General features: G+C 31.1%; 1 protein-coding gene across 3 annotated transcripts; it reads right to left on the bottom strand.

The window, feature by feature from the left end:
• Nucleotides 1-1,039: 1,039 nt before the first annotated feature.
• Nucleotides 1,040-17,521, bottom strand: LOC143225699 (solute carrier family 35 member G1-like). Of its 3 annotated transcripts, none has more exons than XM_076455571.1 (3): nucleotides 7,174-7,630; nucleotides 4,643-5,479; nucleotides 1,040-2,426 (listed from the first exon to the last, which is right to left on the bottom strand). In XM_076455571.1, exon 3 carries the CDS (start codon nucleotides 2,412-2,414, stop codon nucleotides 1,296-1,298), a length of 1,119 nt encoding a protein of 372 aa, XP_076311686.1. In that variant the 5' UTR covers nucleotides 2,415-2,426; nucleotides 4,643-5,479; nucleotides 7,174-7,630; the 3' UTR covers nucleotides 1,040-1,295. The 3 variants fall into 3 exon arrangements, with proteins under 3 accessions (XP_076311686.1, XP_076311688.1, XP_076311689.1); XM_076455573.1 differs by having other exon boundaries at nucleotides 4,643-4,816; XM_076455574.1 differs by lacking the exons at nucleotides 4,643-5,479; nucleotides 7,174-7,630 and adding an exon at nucleotides 17,398-17,521.
• Between the last annotated feature and the right edge of the window lie 2,977 nt (nucleotides 17,522-20,498).

The following is a 20,498-nucleotide window of genomic DNA, read 5'->3' as shown; positions in this document are numbered from 1 at the left end:
CTGCTTCAGTGAATGTATTGAAATATGTCTTTTACAAGAGACTTTGATAATTCAGGTAAGTTTTTGCAAATTGACATAAACTGTATTTTCGAAGCCTGATTTATACAGTTGAAACCAGATTTCGCGATCTTCTATAAGCGGAAAACTGAATAATAATATATGAAATTGTTAAAAGAATAAACTACCTTTTTAAGTTGGATTGAACGCCTATTTAACAATAAATTTGACTTCATTCGTTAACAATCTTATTTATTCACGAAAAATTGACCTGAACAAATAATTATCAGAAACTGACATTTAATTAAAAAAGGTTTAATTTTTAGTGTACTCATTATAAAATATAGTCTTTCTTGTTAACTTTTATTTGTCACACTTCATGTAAAATTCTATCATTTTAGAAATTTTAATCTTACATTTCAATACTTTATTATCCATGTTGTTTACTGTCTATCTAATTATTCCTCAGTTTAGAACAACAGACGACTAGGTGTTTTTCATTTCAAATACATATTTCTTCAGTTTTTATTTTTTATTGGATTAAGATTGTTTACTTAAAATCATGAGGAATAAAATGTTATACTGATAAAGCTATTCTTGGGTTTTATAAAACATTTTTGGAGTGTAATACAATAGTTATAATAATATCGCATATTAATTGCAATTAACATATTTCAGCAATTCTTTAATGAAAATTACTACTGGTGATATTCTTTACTAAAGAGTAAAAACATATTTAATAAAGATACAATATGATTAACTTTGATTCTTGATTTTTCTCTAAATTGTTCTTAATCACAAGTTTGTTATAATTTCAAAATTCTACTTTTGTTAGAAATATTTTTATAGTTTTTGAGTGTATAGAAGTCGAAGATACGAAAAGTGAGTGAATAGATTTATTCAGCCCTTTACTGTAAACATTAAATTCTTCCGTGTCACATATTTTTATTTATAAAGAGCTGTTGTCTCTCTTCAAAATAGTTGTTTAAATCTTTTTTAATATGATTTGTTTGATTTCGTGATCTTATAATCCGGGTACGTTTAGCGCTTATTATAATTAATGTTGTAGCAATTTACAATAATACATAAAATAATTTCAGACATAGCCTGATATAAGCAAAGTTAACAGTTATATATATCACTACCAGGAGAAAAAAAATGTAATTCAAGCTAACCACAATTTATTGACTAAGATAAAATATTATTTTTCGTATAAATGTTCATGGTAATATTTTAAAACCAATTCTGGCTTTTGAGTAACATATATCGTTCAAGGCAAGAAATAACAACAGTGTATTTTATATTAAACATGAGAACTTTCTTCTTATATGTGCGTCCAAAGGAAGTGACATTAAGTATTTGCTGAAAGTACTACATATAATACAAAAAGTAAGTAGTATTACTCCTGAACTACTCCAAATATCTAAACCTTCTTTGAAGAAAAACAGTTGCCAGCAGAAGACAAAACTAACCTGAGAGGCTGCTCTTACTACAGAAAATAATCCTGCTTGTTCTGTTTTTAACCCTTTATACAGAAAAGCTAATCCAAGTATCTCGATCAAAGAATAGAAGACAATTAAAAAAGAATGTTCTCCACATGATATGACTGGAAGCTCTCCTTCGTATAATATAATAATTAAACAAACAAATACACCAACCCATCCATTGTTAAACAAAATCACAGTTACAGGAGTTTCTTTCATACAGCGGGTGCAAATTGTGTCAATGGCTCCTAAGATTGTTGAGCTGAAAGCTATCAAAGTTCCAACAATTTGATCTGATAAAGCTAAATTCCTTAAATCACTAGTTTCTTGGATTTCGGAAGGAAGTTTGGATACAAAAGCAACGCCGACTACAGTTAATATTGCAGATATAACCTGCAATAAGCCAAATCGTTCGTTTAATACAATTCTAGCAAACAACGATACCATAACAGGATAACTAAAGATAATTACACTCGCTTCAGTTATGGGTAAGTATTGAAGTGCACTGTATCGCGTGTACAAAACTAATGTATTAGCAATGCTTTGACAGAGTAAAATTTTTCTAGTGGAAGGTGTACCAAATGGGTTCAGTTTTTTATGTATTATAAGCGGAAAACTGTAAACTACGATACAAACTGAATTAACCCAAATTACTTTAGCAGAAATTACAGTTTTCAAATACTTAATTATAGCATATCCGGTAGAGAAACACGCACAAGCTATTATACAAAACAGCAGTCCTTTATATGAAGACAAATAATCTAATAACCCAAGCGATTTCTTTTTTTGACATTCATACATGGGAATATTTTCATCTTTGGTGGTTAGAAGAGTTTTCAAGCAATCAGCTTCTCCATGTATAGTATTATCATTATTGCGAAATCTTTTGGAGCTGGATTTTCTTCGGTTTTTCCTACTGAGGTTCATGATCATCAGATGTTGACTCTATATATATTAAATAATCAATAAATATGTTAACAGTTTTGTTGTCCATAAATTTCATTTATATTTTCGGTAAACAGACGAACAACCTATTTTTACCATAATTATTCTATAAATACACAATGAATTCATTTTATGAATCATCTTAATTTCGATTGGCTCTTCATTGGTTAAGCGTGATTTCTCAAAATATATTTATTTTAGTTAGCTGTAAACTGGAGGGATAGGGTATACTGTGTGTTGGGGATGGTAGTATTCTCCCCGTCACTTTTTACATGCTATACGCTAATATATACAGAAAACGTGAAGAATAATGAGATTTACTTCAAAACTAATTTGTTTAAAAGAAATATTTACAATACAAGTTGTTCAAAATACTAAGCTAAATTTTAATCTATTACTGGATTATACTAGTTTTACCACACGTGTGATAAACACTCTACCCACTACATCAAACTGTTTTGTTCTACTTGCCTAATCATATTGTGATTTATACAAAAGTAATATGTAACATTGCATTTTGATAAAAATAGAGTAAGACGTAACAATTTACCGAGAAATATTACATAATGAGATCTGATATACATAATAAACAAAATATCATGTCTTGATTACTTTAGAGAAACTACGTCATTATGATATACAAAAATAGCACATTACCCTGAGATTCACAAAGAAACAAATTATTATGTGTCAACTTACACGTAAGTAAAAAAATATGTTTTCTGTATATAAACAAGAAACATTATTTGTTTTATGAGATGCATATTTCTACTTTGTGGTTTACGCTATAAAAACAAACACCAGTGTGGTTTAAAAAGAATCGGAATATTTGTTTATTTAGTTTTTCAAATTCTCATTTTACTGAATATTTTACTTCATTATTATATAATTAAAATATTGTACTAATATATAGAGAGAATAATATTCTGCTCTGCTAACAGTCACGTGTTTCTTGAAATAATAATATACACTCGATCTGAGTTTCTAATGGTTAGAAGATTTATATGCTGTTTTATATACATGTCGGTCCAGGTATAAACAATAAATATGTGCTCTAATCGTCTCTAACTTTGTAATTATGGACAAAATGAAAAGCAGATGGTCAACATTACCCACTTTAACTCTTGGACAAATGGAAGGTATTGTTTTGTTAAAAATACTCTATATTTTATAACACATAAATTATGATGTAATGAAGTGATCTGTATAAAAGCAGGTTGCCAAGAGACAGCTTGTACCAGGTTTGAGGCCAGTCAAAAAAATACAACGTCAGCTTCAGCGAAGCTTATCAATATCAACTCAAAATTAAATTGATGTTCGTGACTCTGTACCACCGGATATAAGCGTCAATATAGTTTGTAAGTTTGTAAACATGCTGTCGTTTTTAACAACTATTAGTAAAAACCATTATTATAAGTTGTATAGTTTTTACATTTATATGATAAAATATATTTGTGTCACGAAAAGGGAATTGTGTGTATCAGTCTTGTTGGCAAATAACATACATTTAATACATTTTAACATATAATTAACTACAAAGCTCAAATTCAAATGTTCGGTTATTGGAGATAGTAATACGTAACTTAAGTAACATAATAAATCGGAGACTAGTAGAAAATAAACTATAACATGAAACATCATATACAAGAGACTTTAATCTGTAGATTATTTTTATCAAAATACTTTAGTAGATACAGAATGATCGATCTATTGAAACTAACATAACTAAAGTATTCGTTTTTTAAATGTTAGAGATCAATAAAAGTCTGCCTCAGAGAATGCGTTAAATTAGGTCATTCAGAAAAAAATGCATTGATATTTCATTCAGAATGTCATCAATTTGAACTAAACTGCATTATTTAAAGGCTAGCTATTTCAGATGAAACCAAATGACACCATTTTTTAAAAGTCAACTATTGGTATGAATCGTAGTTCAGAAATGGCTTGAAAGCCGAGTTTATAAACAAATTCGTTCCATTGAACTCAGTACACAATTATCACATATTTACATCTAATAATTAGAAGTTTTAGTTTTTTTTTGGTGTATTCACTACAGAATGCCGATACTAGAATTTATATGGAAGCCATTATTTATTCTTCACATCTCTGTTTAGTACTCTACATTTGCTAAGGTCTTGGAATATCAGAGTTCATATTTATGTCTTTATATGTTTAAGATTTAAAATATTCAAAAATTAGGTTAACAAAACACACACAAAGATTAAACGAGGCCTGTCACAATGCTTTGGACTGAATATCAGGGTGTTTCAAAAATTGACGGAGTAATAAATTCAGTGAACCAGCAAAGCATTTTCATTGTAACGATGGTGATATTCAAGGTTTGATTTCCCGCTGTGAGCAAAACATAGTTAGTCCATTGTATGCCTTTACTGTATAAAACAAAGAACATTTATACAGTGACAAATGACAACAGTGAAATCGATTAATAAACACTACAATGACATTTTAAAAATAAATCTGGACTTTCTTAGAGTAATGAAGCAATGACATGAATGTTACCGAAAGAATAAGTACGATGATGCCATCTGCTTTGCTTCAAAAAGTATAACAATATCTCAATAAAAGAAGAGACTTATGTCGGCCCAGCATGGCCAGGTGAGTTAAGGCGTGAGACTCGTAATCTGAAAATCGTGGGTTCGCATCCCCGTCGCACCAATAATGCACGCCTTTTCAGCCGTTGGGGCGTTATAACGTGACGGTCAATCCCACTATTCGTTGGTAAAAGAGTGGCCCGAGAGTTTGGTGGTGGGTGGTGATGACTAGCTGTCTTCCTTCTAGTCTTGCACTGTTAAATTATGGACGGCTAGCGCAGTAAGCCGTCGAGAAGCTTTGCGCGAAATTTAAAAAACACAAAACAACACGAAGTATGCTGTCATCTATTGAATGGCGCCAGAACCAGAAATCTCGATAATGTTCCAAACAGATCAATCTTGGTTTTGACCACATCTTTTCTCACAACCACATAATCAGTAGCTTCATTCCCCTCATTTACAAATACAGACTTTCCTTCTTCAATCACAAAGAGCTTTATGCTATTAAATAAAAATACAAAAACTTTTCCAGATTAAGAAACTTCCATACCTGTAAAGCTGTATCACAGTAACATTTTAATAAAAAATAAAATTCAATAATGTGAAAACTCCTTATCTTTAGTAAGAGAATTGTAGTTTATCACGGGATAGCTATTGAATCTTACACTCACATTTTTAACAAAAAGAATAATATTTTGACGATACATTTTTCAAAGCCAAATATTCACAGGCAAAAAACGTTTTCATAGTAAACAAACACGTGATCATACGTATCAAAAAGGTAGAATCAGAACTGTGATAATGATACAGAATTTGGTAGCAACATTAAAGATTAAGACACTTAATTTATAAACGAAGTTACTACTCAACTTGTTATTAATACTGGTGTATATCGTGTCTAACCACTATGTTTTTCATGAATGCTTTGTCCAAAGTTTCCGCTTTCTGATCAGGTAAACATACTGCCTGAGAAAACCTACTGTGCGATTAGTAACACATACTTGTTTATTACAAAGAAATAATTAAAAATTGACGTTAACAATTTTTCGCTAAATATTATGTACAAACATTGGTAACAAATTAAATCTTGTACATTATTAAAGGATTATATAACTTCAATAGTCATGACAATATCTAACACAGTCTGTACAAATAATTTATGATTATAAAATTATATAGCACTTAAAGTGCATCAGCACAAATATTGTTAACACCTTTGAAATGAATTTTCTTCAAATCACACACTTTTAACGATAAACTCCAATTTAAGTTTTCTGCTTTTGCTAGGCCCGATATGGCCAGGTAGTTAAGGCATTTGACTCGTAATCCGAGGGTCGCGGGAGAGGGCATTATAATGTGACTGTCATTACTTTTATTCGTTGGTAATAGAGTAGCCCAAGATTTAGCGGTGAGTGATGAAGATTAGCTGCCTTCCAGCTAGTCTTACACTGCTAAATTTTGGATGGCTAACGCAGATATCCTTCGTATAGCTTTGCGTGAAATTCATAAACAAACAAACTGTTTTTTCCTTTATTTGTTTTAAAAACGTCATGATCAGCGTGAATGAGAATAAGTTGTTGTCATGCAGATACATATACATGAATATGTATATTGAAAAGAACAGTGAATAAATGCGAATGGTTTCAAAAGTACATAACTTTTTATTTGACATAGAATAAAAAAATATGTATAGCAATTGAATTTTCGAACCTTATTTTAAATATTGAATTAAGAACAGAAAATATAAGTTAATCTACACTAAAAAAAATGCTCCTTAATATAAATGTTGCTAAACCACATTATCACTTCATCCATCTTTATCATAATTAATTTAGTAGAGAAAAATGATGGTTTTAGCTCCTGGACGTTCATTGATATTTGAACAGTTTCTTGTTGTAATGGAACAGCATTAATGCCCTTTTATCTTGAAACTCATGGAGTTATATAAAAGTTGAACGAAAGGCTTAACTCGAAGCCTTATTTTGGTAAATCTATACGCTGTTAACATTTGAGTTCGTTGATCATCTGTTACAAGAGGAAACTTTCTCTAATTAATTTATTGGAAGTGCATATCAAGTACTTATTTAAAGAGTGAATTAAAAAACCTGAGACAAATCTATAACGACAAAAATAACCTTTCTGAAATCAGTAAATATAGTGAAGGATAAGAAAAAACATAAACATCAGAATATTACCTGTTCTGGAACTTAACTTATTGATAGTTTGGAATTAAGCACAAAGCAATGTCACTGGAACTTGAATTATAACTCAGCATTTTACATTTCTCCGTGTAACTCAACTATATACACTATTACAGTATAAATTGGTTTTTAAAAGAAAGGCCATACTCGTGAAACCTGTAAAGTCTTGCCTACATGTATCAGATGCGATGGGTTTGATCAGTTTAGTCAGTGCTACAAATCCGTTCCGGAGACGACTTGTGGCAAATTTCTCCATCATGTGTGCCATACTACAGGTGCTGTAAATACCACTCAAACGCCTGAAGTTACCACAGCAGGATCAAAGTAAAGGCACCTGCTGTAACAAGTAAGTAATACACAGGTAAGCTGATTATCCTCCCGTACTAATTAAAGAATACCGACCACACGCCCACCGGCAAGATGGAAGCACAACTACACCAACAACAAACCACTACTGACGAAACAACCAGCCAAGCAAGGTTCAGTTCGAAAGACAGGACCTCGAAAAAATGCCCAATCACACAACCACCGACGACTACTAACGCGCGAGACAGATACCTGAAGGAAAGCTCGTAAAATGGGTAAAGAGTTCATCGAGTACATCGATACCTGTTTGTCAGGATCGGTTATACAGGAAATATGTGCGACTGTTGATTTCTACTTCGACTTGTAAGTCCAGGATTCCATGGCAAATTATACTGAAACACAACAGATCCAGACGACTTAGAAGTAATCAGCATAGTTTCATTTTTACACTTAAACATTCAGGAAGACTTATTCAACAAGTAGTTCGAACTTTAAGAGATATGCCTTAACCACGATGGCGATATATCTATCAACGAAAAACAACATCAACGTGCTTTAATTTTTCGGAATATAATGTAAAAGGAATCCTCCAAATAAACAATGAACGACGCATACCAATTCTATATAAGCATAACCTTAATTCGCCTCTATGATAGAATAAGGAATTTATATATATTATGTGGCATCTTCCATCGAAATAATCCATCTTCATATGTTAGTCAAGACTCTCTCAAACATTAACTTCAAAACGTTATATACAAATATGTAACGTGTAATCATCCTTAAACACCTAAATTACAAACACTCAGACTTTTTATCTACAACCTCGGATAGGAATGGAGTAATACTCGGTAATTTTACAAACAATAACAGTTTAATATGTTTAAATAATTACAAGATCACCCACACATATACAGACGGTTTACAAGATATCCAAGAACTAGCCATAGTCACACCAAATACTTTTGCCTACATATCTAAGTTTAGAGTTAATGACAACATGAGAGGAGATCATATTTCCCATTAATTTGATGTATTTAAGAAATTCTTAGAGATACTTCACCACATTCACCGACCTATCACTTTACAAATGTTGACTGAAATAAATTTAAAACATGTTTACCAAAAGTATCATTAAAGTATGAAAAGCAAGTTACAATCATAGAAACATTTGTCAAAGAATTAAAATCAATAGAGGTAATACTACTGTCCAAAATACGTGTATTAAATCTTACATCCTGCGAGTTAACTTTCGATATACATAAACACATCATTGAAAGACTTCACTTTAAGACATTATTTGTAGCAACACGAGACAAAAAGATTAAAACATTAAGGAACCAAGAAAACAATAACATAAAAAAGTTAATCAATGAACCAAAACAAAATAACTGGAACAATTTTTTATATTTCAATAAACCAGTCAACCAAATTTTGAAAGAAATTCAAGTCATATGCCATACAGCTAAAAACCGTAATCCACATAATATATGATATAATAATTGTCATGCCACAACATACAAGGAAGAAAGTAGTTTATTTATTAAACATTTTAAAAATTCACCCACAACATTCAACTTACCCTCCTTTGACATTGAAAATGTGCAGAAAATCAACAAGTTTATCTTCGATAGCGAAAATATTTTCACACTCAATGTCACACAAACAAACCCATCTAACCGGTTAGAACCACACAGCATCACCGCTCGCTCAATTACTGTAGCATAACTACAGATTAACATTAAACTTATGAAAAACAATATCACCCTTGGTTAAGACGTAGTGGACGACCTATTAATTATGAAACTACCAAAAAACTTCTTAATTTATCTTACAACTCTATTCAGTCAATCTCCTATCTATTCTTCATGTTATAAATACGCGATAATTCGAGTAATCCCTAAATCATCTAAAAACCTCCAAGACCCAATTAACTATTAAACCATTGGTCTTTTAAACAACACAGGTAAATTTCTGGAAAAATATAACTGCTAACATATTACACTTCAGCTTAGAATCAGAAAATATTCTCTCAAACATACAAAACACATCGCGACGCAAAAAACAAACAGCTGGCCAGTCAGAAAGACTAACCGAGTCATTGATTCAAGCTTTTAATTGACAGAATATAACTCTGGAAGTATTACTTGACGTGAGATGGGCCTTTGATTCCATCTCACATTACTTTTCAAGTTATCAAAATTAAAGTAGCCAACAAATAGAATTCGCTGGATGATTTGTTTCTAGTCAAACAAAATGGCATGAATCAAAATGAACAATGAAGCATCCTATTCTTTTATGTCTGAAGCAAGTGACCCATAGGGTTCGGTCACTAGCCCTTTACTATATATTCTACTTGTGAATCATAAACCGCTCCCTTACAATACGCTGATGACATATCTGTCTATAGCTCTTGATGTAACTTCCTAACTGCAGCTGCTAATGTTAAAAATGCATTAAATACAATAACATCACAGTGTAATAAATGGCCTGTTGCTTTAAATCCAAAAGAAAACTCAGGTCATAATTTATTACAGGTGTTCTAAATGTAAAATGAAAATAAAAAGAACTAGTTATATCAAAACTTTCTGTCCTCCATATTATATTTACTATAAATTAGGTATTATTATCTTTAAATCTAAACTAACATGCACATAGCACATTAATGATATCTGTATTAAAATGAGACAAAAATATGTTATCTTTAACAGATTGGGCTCGAAAAAAGAAATGCAACCATCTTGCATGTATGTAAATCTTATATCAGATCCTTATCTGAATATTATCCTATGCTAAACGTCAGATACATTATTTAAGAAATACGGTATAATTTATCTTTAAGAATAACTTAAGGTAACTTATAATATATACACTCCACTAAATTATCTCAACACAGTTTATAAGGTACCATCCATTAGTGATAGAATATTCAAGTTAGTTAAGGACTTTTATAATAAAGAAATAAACCACCACCATCTAACTAAAAAAACATTGTTATCCATCTAGTACCCCAGAAACATGTCGTGCTTACACGTTTCCCTTGATTCTTGTTAAAACGTTATGTCCATCATGTTAATAAGTTTTCGTCCAACAATGCAGACACTGTCCGAATAGACTCATTCTGCCTCCAGGAAGTGAAAATGGTTGTTTTCGGGGTACTTCTGTTTTTCTCTCACAGCAATATTAAGTATATTTGGATATATTGATCTACATCCATACTTGTACTTAATTCTCAGAAATAAGTAAATAAACGACCAATGTTTTACCTAAAGATGCATCTCACGGTTTTGAAGTGCTTTTTACTTGTCTACATTTTTTCTCCTTTATTAAGTGTAATTCCTATCGTTACCAAGTAATATTCACTTTATTAAGTTTAGTTAGTGTGGTTAGATACTCGAGCTATCCTTAGATCTCCAACAGGAAGAGGGGAAATATACCTTTCTAAACACCTCAATTATATTTGTCTTGTGACTACTTTTAAGCTTAGAGTCAAATAGTTTAAAGACGAAATACTTGCCAATATATAGCATAGAATATCATGTATTCATGTACTAGTAGTTCGAAATGAGTAACTTATATTTTCGAATGTGCCTTAGAAAATTTAAATGATGAATTATTAAGGTAAATGACATTAAAATATGTGGTTAAATTCAAACCTCAGTAGTTGAGAAATATAGATGTACATACAATGTCATATTTATTGGATATTCTGTATAATAATTTACTGTTTGTTATACAGTATATAACACTCAATGTTTCTAATCAGTTTGTTATAACCACCATTAAGCTAGCTTCACAAGATAACGTGTTGGTGCGCATTTGAAAATAACTATCAAACATGACAGAGTAGTATATTTTTCTTTGTGATTACCACTAAAAATAAAAACATCTCGACAACGTTCTCTGACGGCAAGAAGCCTGACAAAATCATATTGTGTAACAAGTCACACGTCTTTATCAAAATGGTTATATCTGCGGATCTCGTTTGGTTGTACTGTTCTCACTTCCGAATAAAACTATTTATTCTCTATACGAGCATTAATCTTTTGACAAATGGTTTAATTATTATTAATTTTTGCATAAAATATTAAATAAGAACAGACACGGAAGTGATAAAAAGGTCATGAGAGTTTATCTGTTGGTCATCTAACTTATAAACTAAGAAATTATATCGACGTATCAATTTATAACAGACTCATATACCTCATGATGACGAGAAACCCACTTGAAGTAAAAATGTATTCTAAAAACAACCGGTATTAGTATCAAAAATTTAATGAAAATAAAGCACAGAATAACGTTTCAACCTTCTTAGATTATCTTCATTTTAATTGAAGTTTTGGTACCCATAACAGATGTCTTTAGAATACAGACCTGTGTAACATATTGTTTTTAGACTGACAAAGCAAGATTTATGTATTGTAATGTATGTTACTAAATAACTGTTCGTCTTTTGATTCATAGCATTTTGTGATTGAAACTCTTATTTTTTAATACTTCATTGTAATGTAAGAATAGCATCACTCGAATAATATATGCATACATACAAAAGGTGGATAAAAAAGTGACCCCAATTGAAAATGTTGTCACTTTGTTATATCTTTTATTACATAAAACTCAACCATGTAAAATTATGTTTTTAAAACACACTCGACGAGATCTTTTCAAATATTATTTCAAATCCTAATTTTAGCACTGGCTTTCATAAATATCTGAAAATTTCATAATACTAGTTATATTTTCTCATTAAATATGTTGTGCACCTACTGTTATTTCTTAGATCTTATTCCAATTAACTTACAAAATAATCAACTAACAACGATACCTCTATTCCATAGTTAATGTTACACATTCTATACACTGAATGATGTTTTAAAACATCATTAAAAATAAAACATTTGACAACATTCACTTATTTAATTGATAAAAATTCAAAATATATAATTTCAAGAAATAAAAATATAAAACGGAATATAGTTTCTTACACAAATTATCCATGCAACCAACTAAAAGATACAGATATTAATGTCCAATCACTGAAGTCTCTCATAAATAACCTTAATGACACCTTTTCTGAGTACAGTTAATAGGAAGCAGCTTGCAGTTTGAACACACAGTAAAATACGTCAGGCACTATTGATCACATGTAATAAAAATACTGCTAAAATACACCTTAACTGAAAATATAGACATCTAAGAAATGTATACAATCACTTGTATAGCCACGAATAAATTAGATAAAGAAAACATAATATTTATAGTTAGAAAAATAAATAATTTTATATGTCAGGGTCTTCACTCTCATATAAAAGAGGATAATTTGTTTTGCATAATTTATAACGTGCTAACTAACAAGGCAAAGAATGATTGTTCTTTTGAAAATAGCACAGCTAAAAATATCTTTTTTTAAATGTTAGAGATTAATAAAACTTAGCTTCAATTAATGTATTGAACTATGTTTTCCAGAAGGTACTTTTTAGACACAATTTCTGCAACTTGAAATAAACTCCATTATTTAAAGGCTAATTTATACAGTTAAAACCAGATGTCGTCTTGTTTTAAGTGTCAACAACTAAAACCAATACATGAAAATGTCAAGAGAGGGAATAGACAATAAAAAACCTCTACTAAACAATGCAAGCTATTTTCTGAATATATTTGAATAAATTTATATTTGTTTTTTACATTACAAAATAGTTAAATCTATAATATATACATATTTCAAATTTATTTATATTGTTTAATTTTCATGTAACGGACAGATCATTTACTATACATTATCCAATAATGAGAAAGACAGGAAAGATTATGACTACTAATATTTTATAAATCATATGAACGATGGAATTAGTATTCGATAACTTGTAAAACAAAGGTTTAAAAAAAGTTTGGCGTAAGTTATTTTGTTTTATCTGTATAACTTGCATAGATCATCGGTGAATGTAAGGCAAAATATTACTTTATCAAAAATCACTATTGTATTATATCGTTAATTATTTACTATTTCAGAAATTACATTTTCTTACAAATTAAAATAATAGGATTAGGTTTCATGTAATTTTGATTGTATGGAATTAAACATAAAGCTACACAATGGGCTATTCGTACTTTACTCACAACTGGTATCGAAACATGATTTTAACGGTATGAGTCTGCAGACATATCAAAGTACCACTGAGGGATTGTTTCTTTGTATTTTGAATTTCGCGCAAAGTTACTCGAAGGCTATCTGCACTAGCCGTCTCTAATTTAGCAGTGTTTTGGACTAGATGTAAGGCAACTAGTCATCACCACCCACCTCCAAATCTTGAGCTACTCTTTTACCGACGAATAGTGGGATTGACCGTCACATCATAACACCCCCACAGCTGAAAGGGCGAGCATGTTTTGTGCGACAGGGATTCCAACCCACTTAGCTCCGATTACGAGTCGAACGCCTTAACCTACCTGGCCATACCGGGCAACACCATTGCAGGAATGTGGTATTGAAGTGCGTATTATTTGAATGGCGTGTCAGGAATAACCCGGCGTCATGTGGTAAATCGAATGATAGATCAGATTTCATAACTATAATAAAATGTTACTATGTGGCTTTTGAGAAGATAACATGATACGTCGTGAAAAATAAATAAAGAGGTAGTGACATTATAGGATGAAAGAATAATATTTTATTGAGTACTGACACAAAGTGAATTAAAATCGATGTTTTAAATTGGTAACAAAAGAGTTTCATTATATGTACAGACAAAATAATTTTACACAAACAAAATATTACATTACAGTTTACAGATATAGAATAGCTTATACAGGGGGTATAAAGAAAAAAACATTCGTGAGTACGAGAAACCCATTTGAAGTAAAAATGTATTCTCAAGACAGCTGGTATGGGTATTAAAACTTTAATTAAAATAAAGTAGAGAACAAAGATTCGACCTTCTTAGATTATATTATGTACTTTATTTTAATTAAAGTTTTAATACTCAAACTAGCCGTCTCGAGAATACAAAAAGAAGAAGTATTTTATGTTTCAAGTTTGCAGATAATTGATATATAGCCTTATTAATTTAAGATAAACCAAATCATTATTATTTATGGAAATAGTCCCCCGCTAATACAGCAAAAAGTTTACAGATTTACAACGCTAAAGTGAGGTGTTCGATTCCCGTCGGTGGGCTCAGCAGATGGTCTGATGTGCATTTGCTATAAGAAAAAACACACATTTATGAATAACCGAGAAATAACTTGTTACGTTATGGCTTCCTTATTTATATGATATCTCGTTCTGGTTTACATGGAAACAAAATGTTTTGTGATTTACTTTGTTTCGTTTTTATTAGACTTGTTGTTGTTATGGAATTCAAAACGTATGAAAATAACGTTTTACTAACAACTAAACAGGAGTAAATACAAGAATGATGTGTTTGTTTATTTTTTTTACTGTGTAGCGAAAGTATCAGTTTATGTGTCTCCCCAAAAAAAAACTGAAACGTTTCTGCATCTCTACAATAAAAATCCAAATATTTTATTAATTAGTAAAAAGACGAATTAACTTAAATATGGGATTTTGACATTTGTGTTGAGCAGAGCATGAATAGCCCATTATGTTGATTGGTGCTTAGTTAGAAACAAACTGACTAACGATGTATGACGGCATATATTACTACATACCTCTATATTCATGATAAACAAGAGTACTATCTAAAGGCAATATAGAGCCAAAAACTTCACAACTGAGTTTGTCATGTAGATTTAAAACATCTAGCTGAGCTCAGACTTCCATTAAACCTAGATCCATATGACGTAACAGTATCGTATTCTTTGGACAATACAAATACTGAACGTGATGATACTTATAAAGGGCAACGTTAACTTCATTTTATGTGCATATGAGAATGTAAAAAATAAATCATTTAATACTGACATATTGTGAATGTCTCTTTGTATACATATGAGTAGTATTATAATTTAAAATTGAAATAGAATACATTATTAAACACTCTAATGAAAAACAGCAGGTATCAAAACCTATATAAATATTGTTGATCCAAAAGTAACGTTTCAACGCTGATTTTTCTTTTTATTTAACATATTTTAAATTTTACTTAATTCTATTTTTAATTATTTTGGCATTTTAAATCGTTTAACTCTTTATATCTTTATATAATTTGAACGTCATGAAATTGTAGGATATTAAAAGTTTTATGCATATGGAACTCAGTTACTGTTGTCTTCTCTTTGATTCATAATTTAAAGGAATTTTATTGGTAAGATTTCTCTGTGCAGAACATAAGTGTTGAACTTATAACCACTGTAAGTAGTATCAAATAATTATTAGTGCTTTAGTTGCTTTATTTAAAATGGAGTCATTTTTTGTTTGGAATTTCGCACAAAGCTACTCGAGGGCTATCTGTGCTAGCTGTCCCTAATTTAGCAGTGTAAGACTAGAGGGAAGGCAGCTAGTCATCACCACCCACCGCCAACTCTTGGGCTACTCTTTTACCAACGAATAGTGGGATTGACCGTCACATTATACGCCCCCACGGCTGGGAGGGCGAACATGTTTAGCGCGACGCGAACCCGCGACTCTCGGATTATGAGTCACACGCCTTACGCGCTTGGCCATGCCAGGCCAAAATGGGAGTCACTGAACTGTTAATTAGGAGTTTAGTATCGAATCTTTATCATCACAAATCCGACAAAATTTGGCAGGGCTTCAACACTATAATATTTAGCAATAATATATTAACAGGAAGGAAAAATTTTAAACATATTAACACTTCCTTCAAACATATCAAAGCAATTCAAGATTTGAATGAAATGTGTAATTTTATATATTGTTATTTAATATTACATTTTATTAACAATGCACATTCAACATTAACCTAAATGATATTATTTTGTTGACTAGCTTCGTCTTCTCAATAGTAACAAAACAGAATGAGGTAATTTATTTATTATAACAAAAGAGCTTAAAATAAAAGCTAAAGTTAAATTTAATATAATCATCAATGTCTTTGTTTTCATAAATATATTTTTTTTTAATTTATTAATTGAAGACTCACAATTTGACTTAATAAAAATAGTTTATGAGTATATTTCTTTTTCCTCTGTAATTTTTCTGTAGTTATTGGTGGCAGACACAATTACCACAAATAAAACAAAAGAAAAATAAATCACACTTTAATCGGAAAAAAAATATTCAGAGCATAAATACCTCAACTTTATAAATACTAGGTCCTTTTTATTCAAAATATCAACCTCAGTGATAACTTTAGATATAATTAAAATACTTTCAGGTCTTCTGATAAAGTGTTATCGATTAAATACTAAATGAACAAATTGCATACGTAAAGTTTTAACAATACTTTAAAACATTCATGACTTTTTAACAACGCATGTAAGAGCAACATCGTTGATGCTGGTCTCCCACTTTTCGTTGGTAAAAGAATACAAATGATGACTATCGACTAAATTAAGTAGCACAGATAAGATTGTAAACAAACAACACCATCGATGTGACAAGTACAAAGAAACCTCGCCATCTGTGTGAAGTAAAACCTCTAACAAAATGAATTATAACAATGTATACAAAGGTAACACGTAACAAGAAGAAGCGAAAAAGAAGTTTGGTGTCAAGATAGGTGTCTTAAGGTGATTTCTTTTAAAAAAAAACTGAACAGCTGTTGATATTATTAGAGCACTAAGCCAGCCACTATCAACAGTGAGAAGCATTTGATGAAATGCTGAGGTAATTTAGAAAAATGGTAGAAGTGTTACATTACTGAATAACTCCACCATATTTTTGCCCAACCTTGCATCAATAAAAAATCTCCTAAACCATTTCATATAAGTGAATTTTAATTTTAATGTTATTAAATAAAAAAAAATTGTAATTTAAGAAAGGAACAGTACCGTTTAAGAGAAAGAGTTGACTTGAAGTGACATCCAGAAATGTAACCCTACTTATAACACTGGGTGTATCATAATAATTATTTTGCTTTACGCCAATTCACTGTACACGACGATTTTGAGAAACGCGACCCCCAACGTACAACGACTCACGTGATATAAATATATCATAGGCTTAGAACTGCATAAAGTGTTTTTTTTTCTCTGTACGAGAACAGCTACCACAGATGTATGTACTTCTACATGAGACCATGTATATGTACAAGTTAAGAAATACTTTCTAATAACACCTGTTATAAAGCTATATCCTGACGTCAATTTAAATTGGTGGTCTGTATACGACTCCTAGTTCGATTCCAATCAGAGAGATATACACTCATCTCTATTTGTAACTTTATGAAACACAAGAGACACATAAACATTCCTGCCATATGGAACGAACAAAATCAGAAACTTTATAACCAGATAATGATCAGAGAGACGGTATGGAGACAGTTTTATTATACCCATGTGCACCATTGAAAGAATCTAAGGATGCCCCTCCTCTTATATTTAGGGGCTGAGAATGAGAAGTCCCAGAATAGTTTATGTTACGTTTCAGGCAGATGGCTACTTGAAAAAGATGGAATCTTAAACAAAGAGTTGAACATTAAACATCTTGTACTTATTAAGACTCAACTAATCACAAACAACAACTTAGACAAGTAAGAAAAATATAATTTAGTTGTGATGAATGATCAACTTAGTTGCAAACAGAATCATCGAAGGTCAAAAGCGAGACCCTAGAGAGACTGATAACGTTAACGAATTATCTGCATGGTAAAGCAACCTTGTACTGACTTCAGCAGATTATGAGAACATTCTCATAGACAACTTTATTTCTATAAAGATCAGATGTTCCGGCATAACTAGAGAGTAAGGGACCTTTCAGTAACAAAGGAAATTTCAGTCGTTATGAAATTCAAAGTATCAGCTTTTAATAACCCACTGAAGGGTAAGAAACCTGTAGCAGTAATAAAAACTGTCATTTACAAGGCTAACATGTCGTATCAAGGTTAGAAACTTGATCTTTGTCAACTAACCATTAATGCACACAATATTTGCAATTCAACCACACTGACTTCCAATGAACATGTAAGGTTGTTCTTTTATTTAAAATACTTGATAATTCTTAATAGTTTTAATTAATCGATACAATGGGAAATTTCGTTATTTATCTAAGACTTAGGAAGTACATAATGTGAATTTATTCACCCTTTATCTTTTATTTTAAATAGCTTTTTTATTTATTTATTTATTACAAAGAAACGCTGTGCATTTATTTTTTATCTTATTGATTTATTGTTGAACTATATTTTGATGTTAACATTGTATAACTATTTCACTGTGTCATAATAGTAGGCGCGTCATGTCCAAGTCGTTAAGGTGCTCGACACGTAATCCGAGGGTCATGGGTTCGTATTCCCTCACACAAATATGCTCGCCCATTTAGTCGTGGGGGCGTTATAACGTGACGTTCAATCCCACTATTTTTGGTCAAAGAGTAGCTCAAGAGTTGGTGATGACTAACTGCTTTTCCTCTAGTCTTACACTGCTTAATTAGAAACGGTTAGCGCTGATAGCCCTCATGTAGCTTTGTACAAAATTCAAAACAAATCAAACCATCATATTTATTAAAAAGTTTAATAATTATTGAAAAGTAAGTATACTGATTTACAACGCTGAAATCAGTGATTCGATTTCTTTCGGTGAACTCAGCATATAGCCCAATGAGGCTTTGCTTTTAGAAAAACATATATTAGTGAAAAAAATAATTTTATTATTGTGTTAAATCTATACAAATATAAAAATATCTTATAGTTAAAAGGAGTAGATGTTACAATTTTGTAACAATAATTTATGGTGTAGATCTTGTTCTCATAAAAGGAAAAAGTTTATAATTGCAAGTGCAGTTGTTTGTAAAGTAAAGTAAAACTAGAAGTTTTAAAATTTTCTCTTGTCCATTTCAAAACATAAAAAAATTTAGTAAAGGTATTTAAATTTTACGGATACAAACAATCCTGTCATAATTTAAAAGTAACGAATGAAAACGTTTTAGAATTAGTGATTAAAGGGGAATTTATTCGTGTACAAGTAAAACGCAAACTAACGTGGCAGGGTTTAGTTTAGAGAGAGAGAAATCAGAAGAATTCTCTCTCCAACTGGGGTGTTCAGGAACGTTGTGGTTCCTCTTCGTCCCCTTTCGTGGAAGGTTATTGAATTTAGCTGGTTTTTTTTAAACTCTTTTTTGGGTGAAGGAGTGAAGTTGGTCATAATTAATATTATTCATGAACGAGGCAAAGGTGACACCGGAGAAAATAACCAAATCCCGTCCCGAAAGGCAGATGTCATAGTAAATGTGAACACAAACGATCCGATTCAGGGCATGGCAATAAAGTTGCCTTGGCTGGAATCTAAAGATCCAATGCCTGAGTTTTTGCTGTGGGGAGAAACGGGAGCGAGAAAAACCCACTTTCACAGGACAAGCGCCGAAAGTTTTACCTGTCCTGTGCCCGAGACCTGAAAAAGAAAATACATAATATTTTCGTGAGTTTTGCCCTTTAAGTACTTTGTTGTTTGATTTGTAATTCCTGAAATATGTTGTATGGTGAAATAAATTTGGTTGGTGCACTAGTTAATTTATAGAGTGATGCCGTTAGTTTGTTTCTGTGTTCTGCTTTTAAATAGTATTTGCGTGCTATTTCTGTTAGTCTGTTTCTTAGTGTTGGTAAGTTACTGATTTGATGTATATAATTTACTGGAATGTATTATGGTAGACTGAATGAAGATCTTAGTATTTTGTTTTGTTGAACTTGGATTTTCTGGAGTGTGTTATTTGACATATTATATGTGACTTGACATCCATACTCTGTTAGTGGACGAATGTAAGCCTTGTATATTTGGATAATGGTTTTTGGTGAGCATTTTGAGTGTTTGCTGGTTAGAGTCATTAAGTGTGAAATGAGTTTTCTAATTGATGAGTGTATGTTGTTAACATGTTTTTTCCATGTTAGTTTTGTGTCAAAAGTGATGCCAAGGAATGTGATGTTTTTGCTCATGTTAAT

This window comes from Tachypleus tridentatus, chromosome 9, assembly GCF_004210375.1.
Source record: "Tachypleus tridentatus isolate NWPU-2018 chromosome 9, ASM421037v1, whole genome shotgun sequence".
NCBI lineage: Eukaryota > Metazoa > Arthropoda > Merostomata > Xiphosura > Limulidae > Tachypleus > Tachypleus tridentatus.
This window is presented reverse-complemented; position numbering and strand designations above follow the sequence as displayed.

Bases quoted from the DNA above. Each gene is read 5' to 3' on its own strand.
- LOC143225699 (XM_076455574.1), bottom strand. From the start codon at position 2,414: ATGATCATGAACCTCAGTAGGAAAAACCGAAGAAAATCCAGCTCCAAA.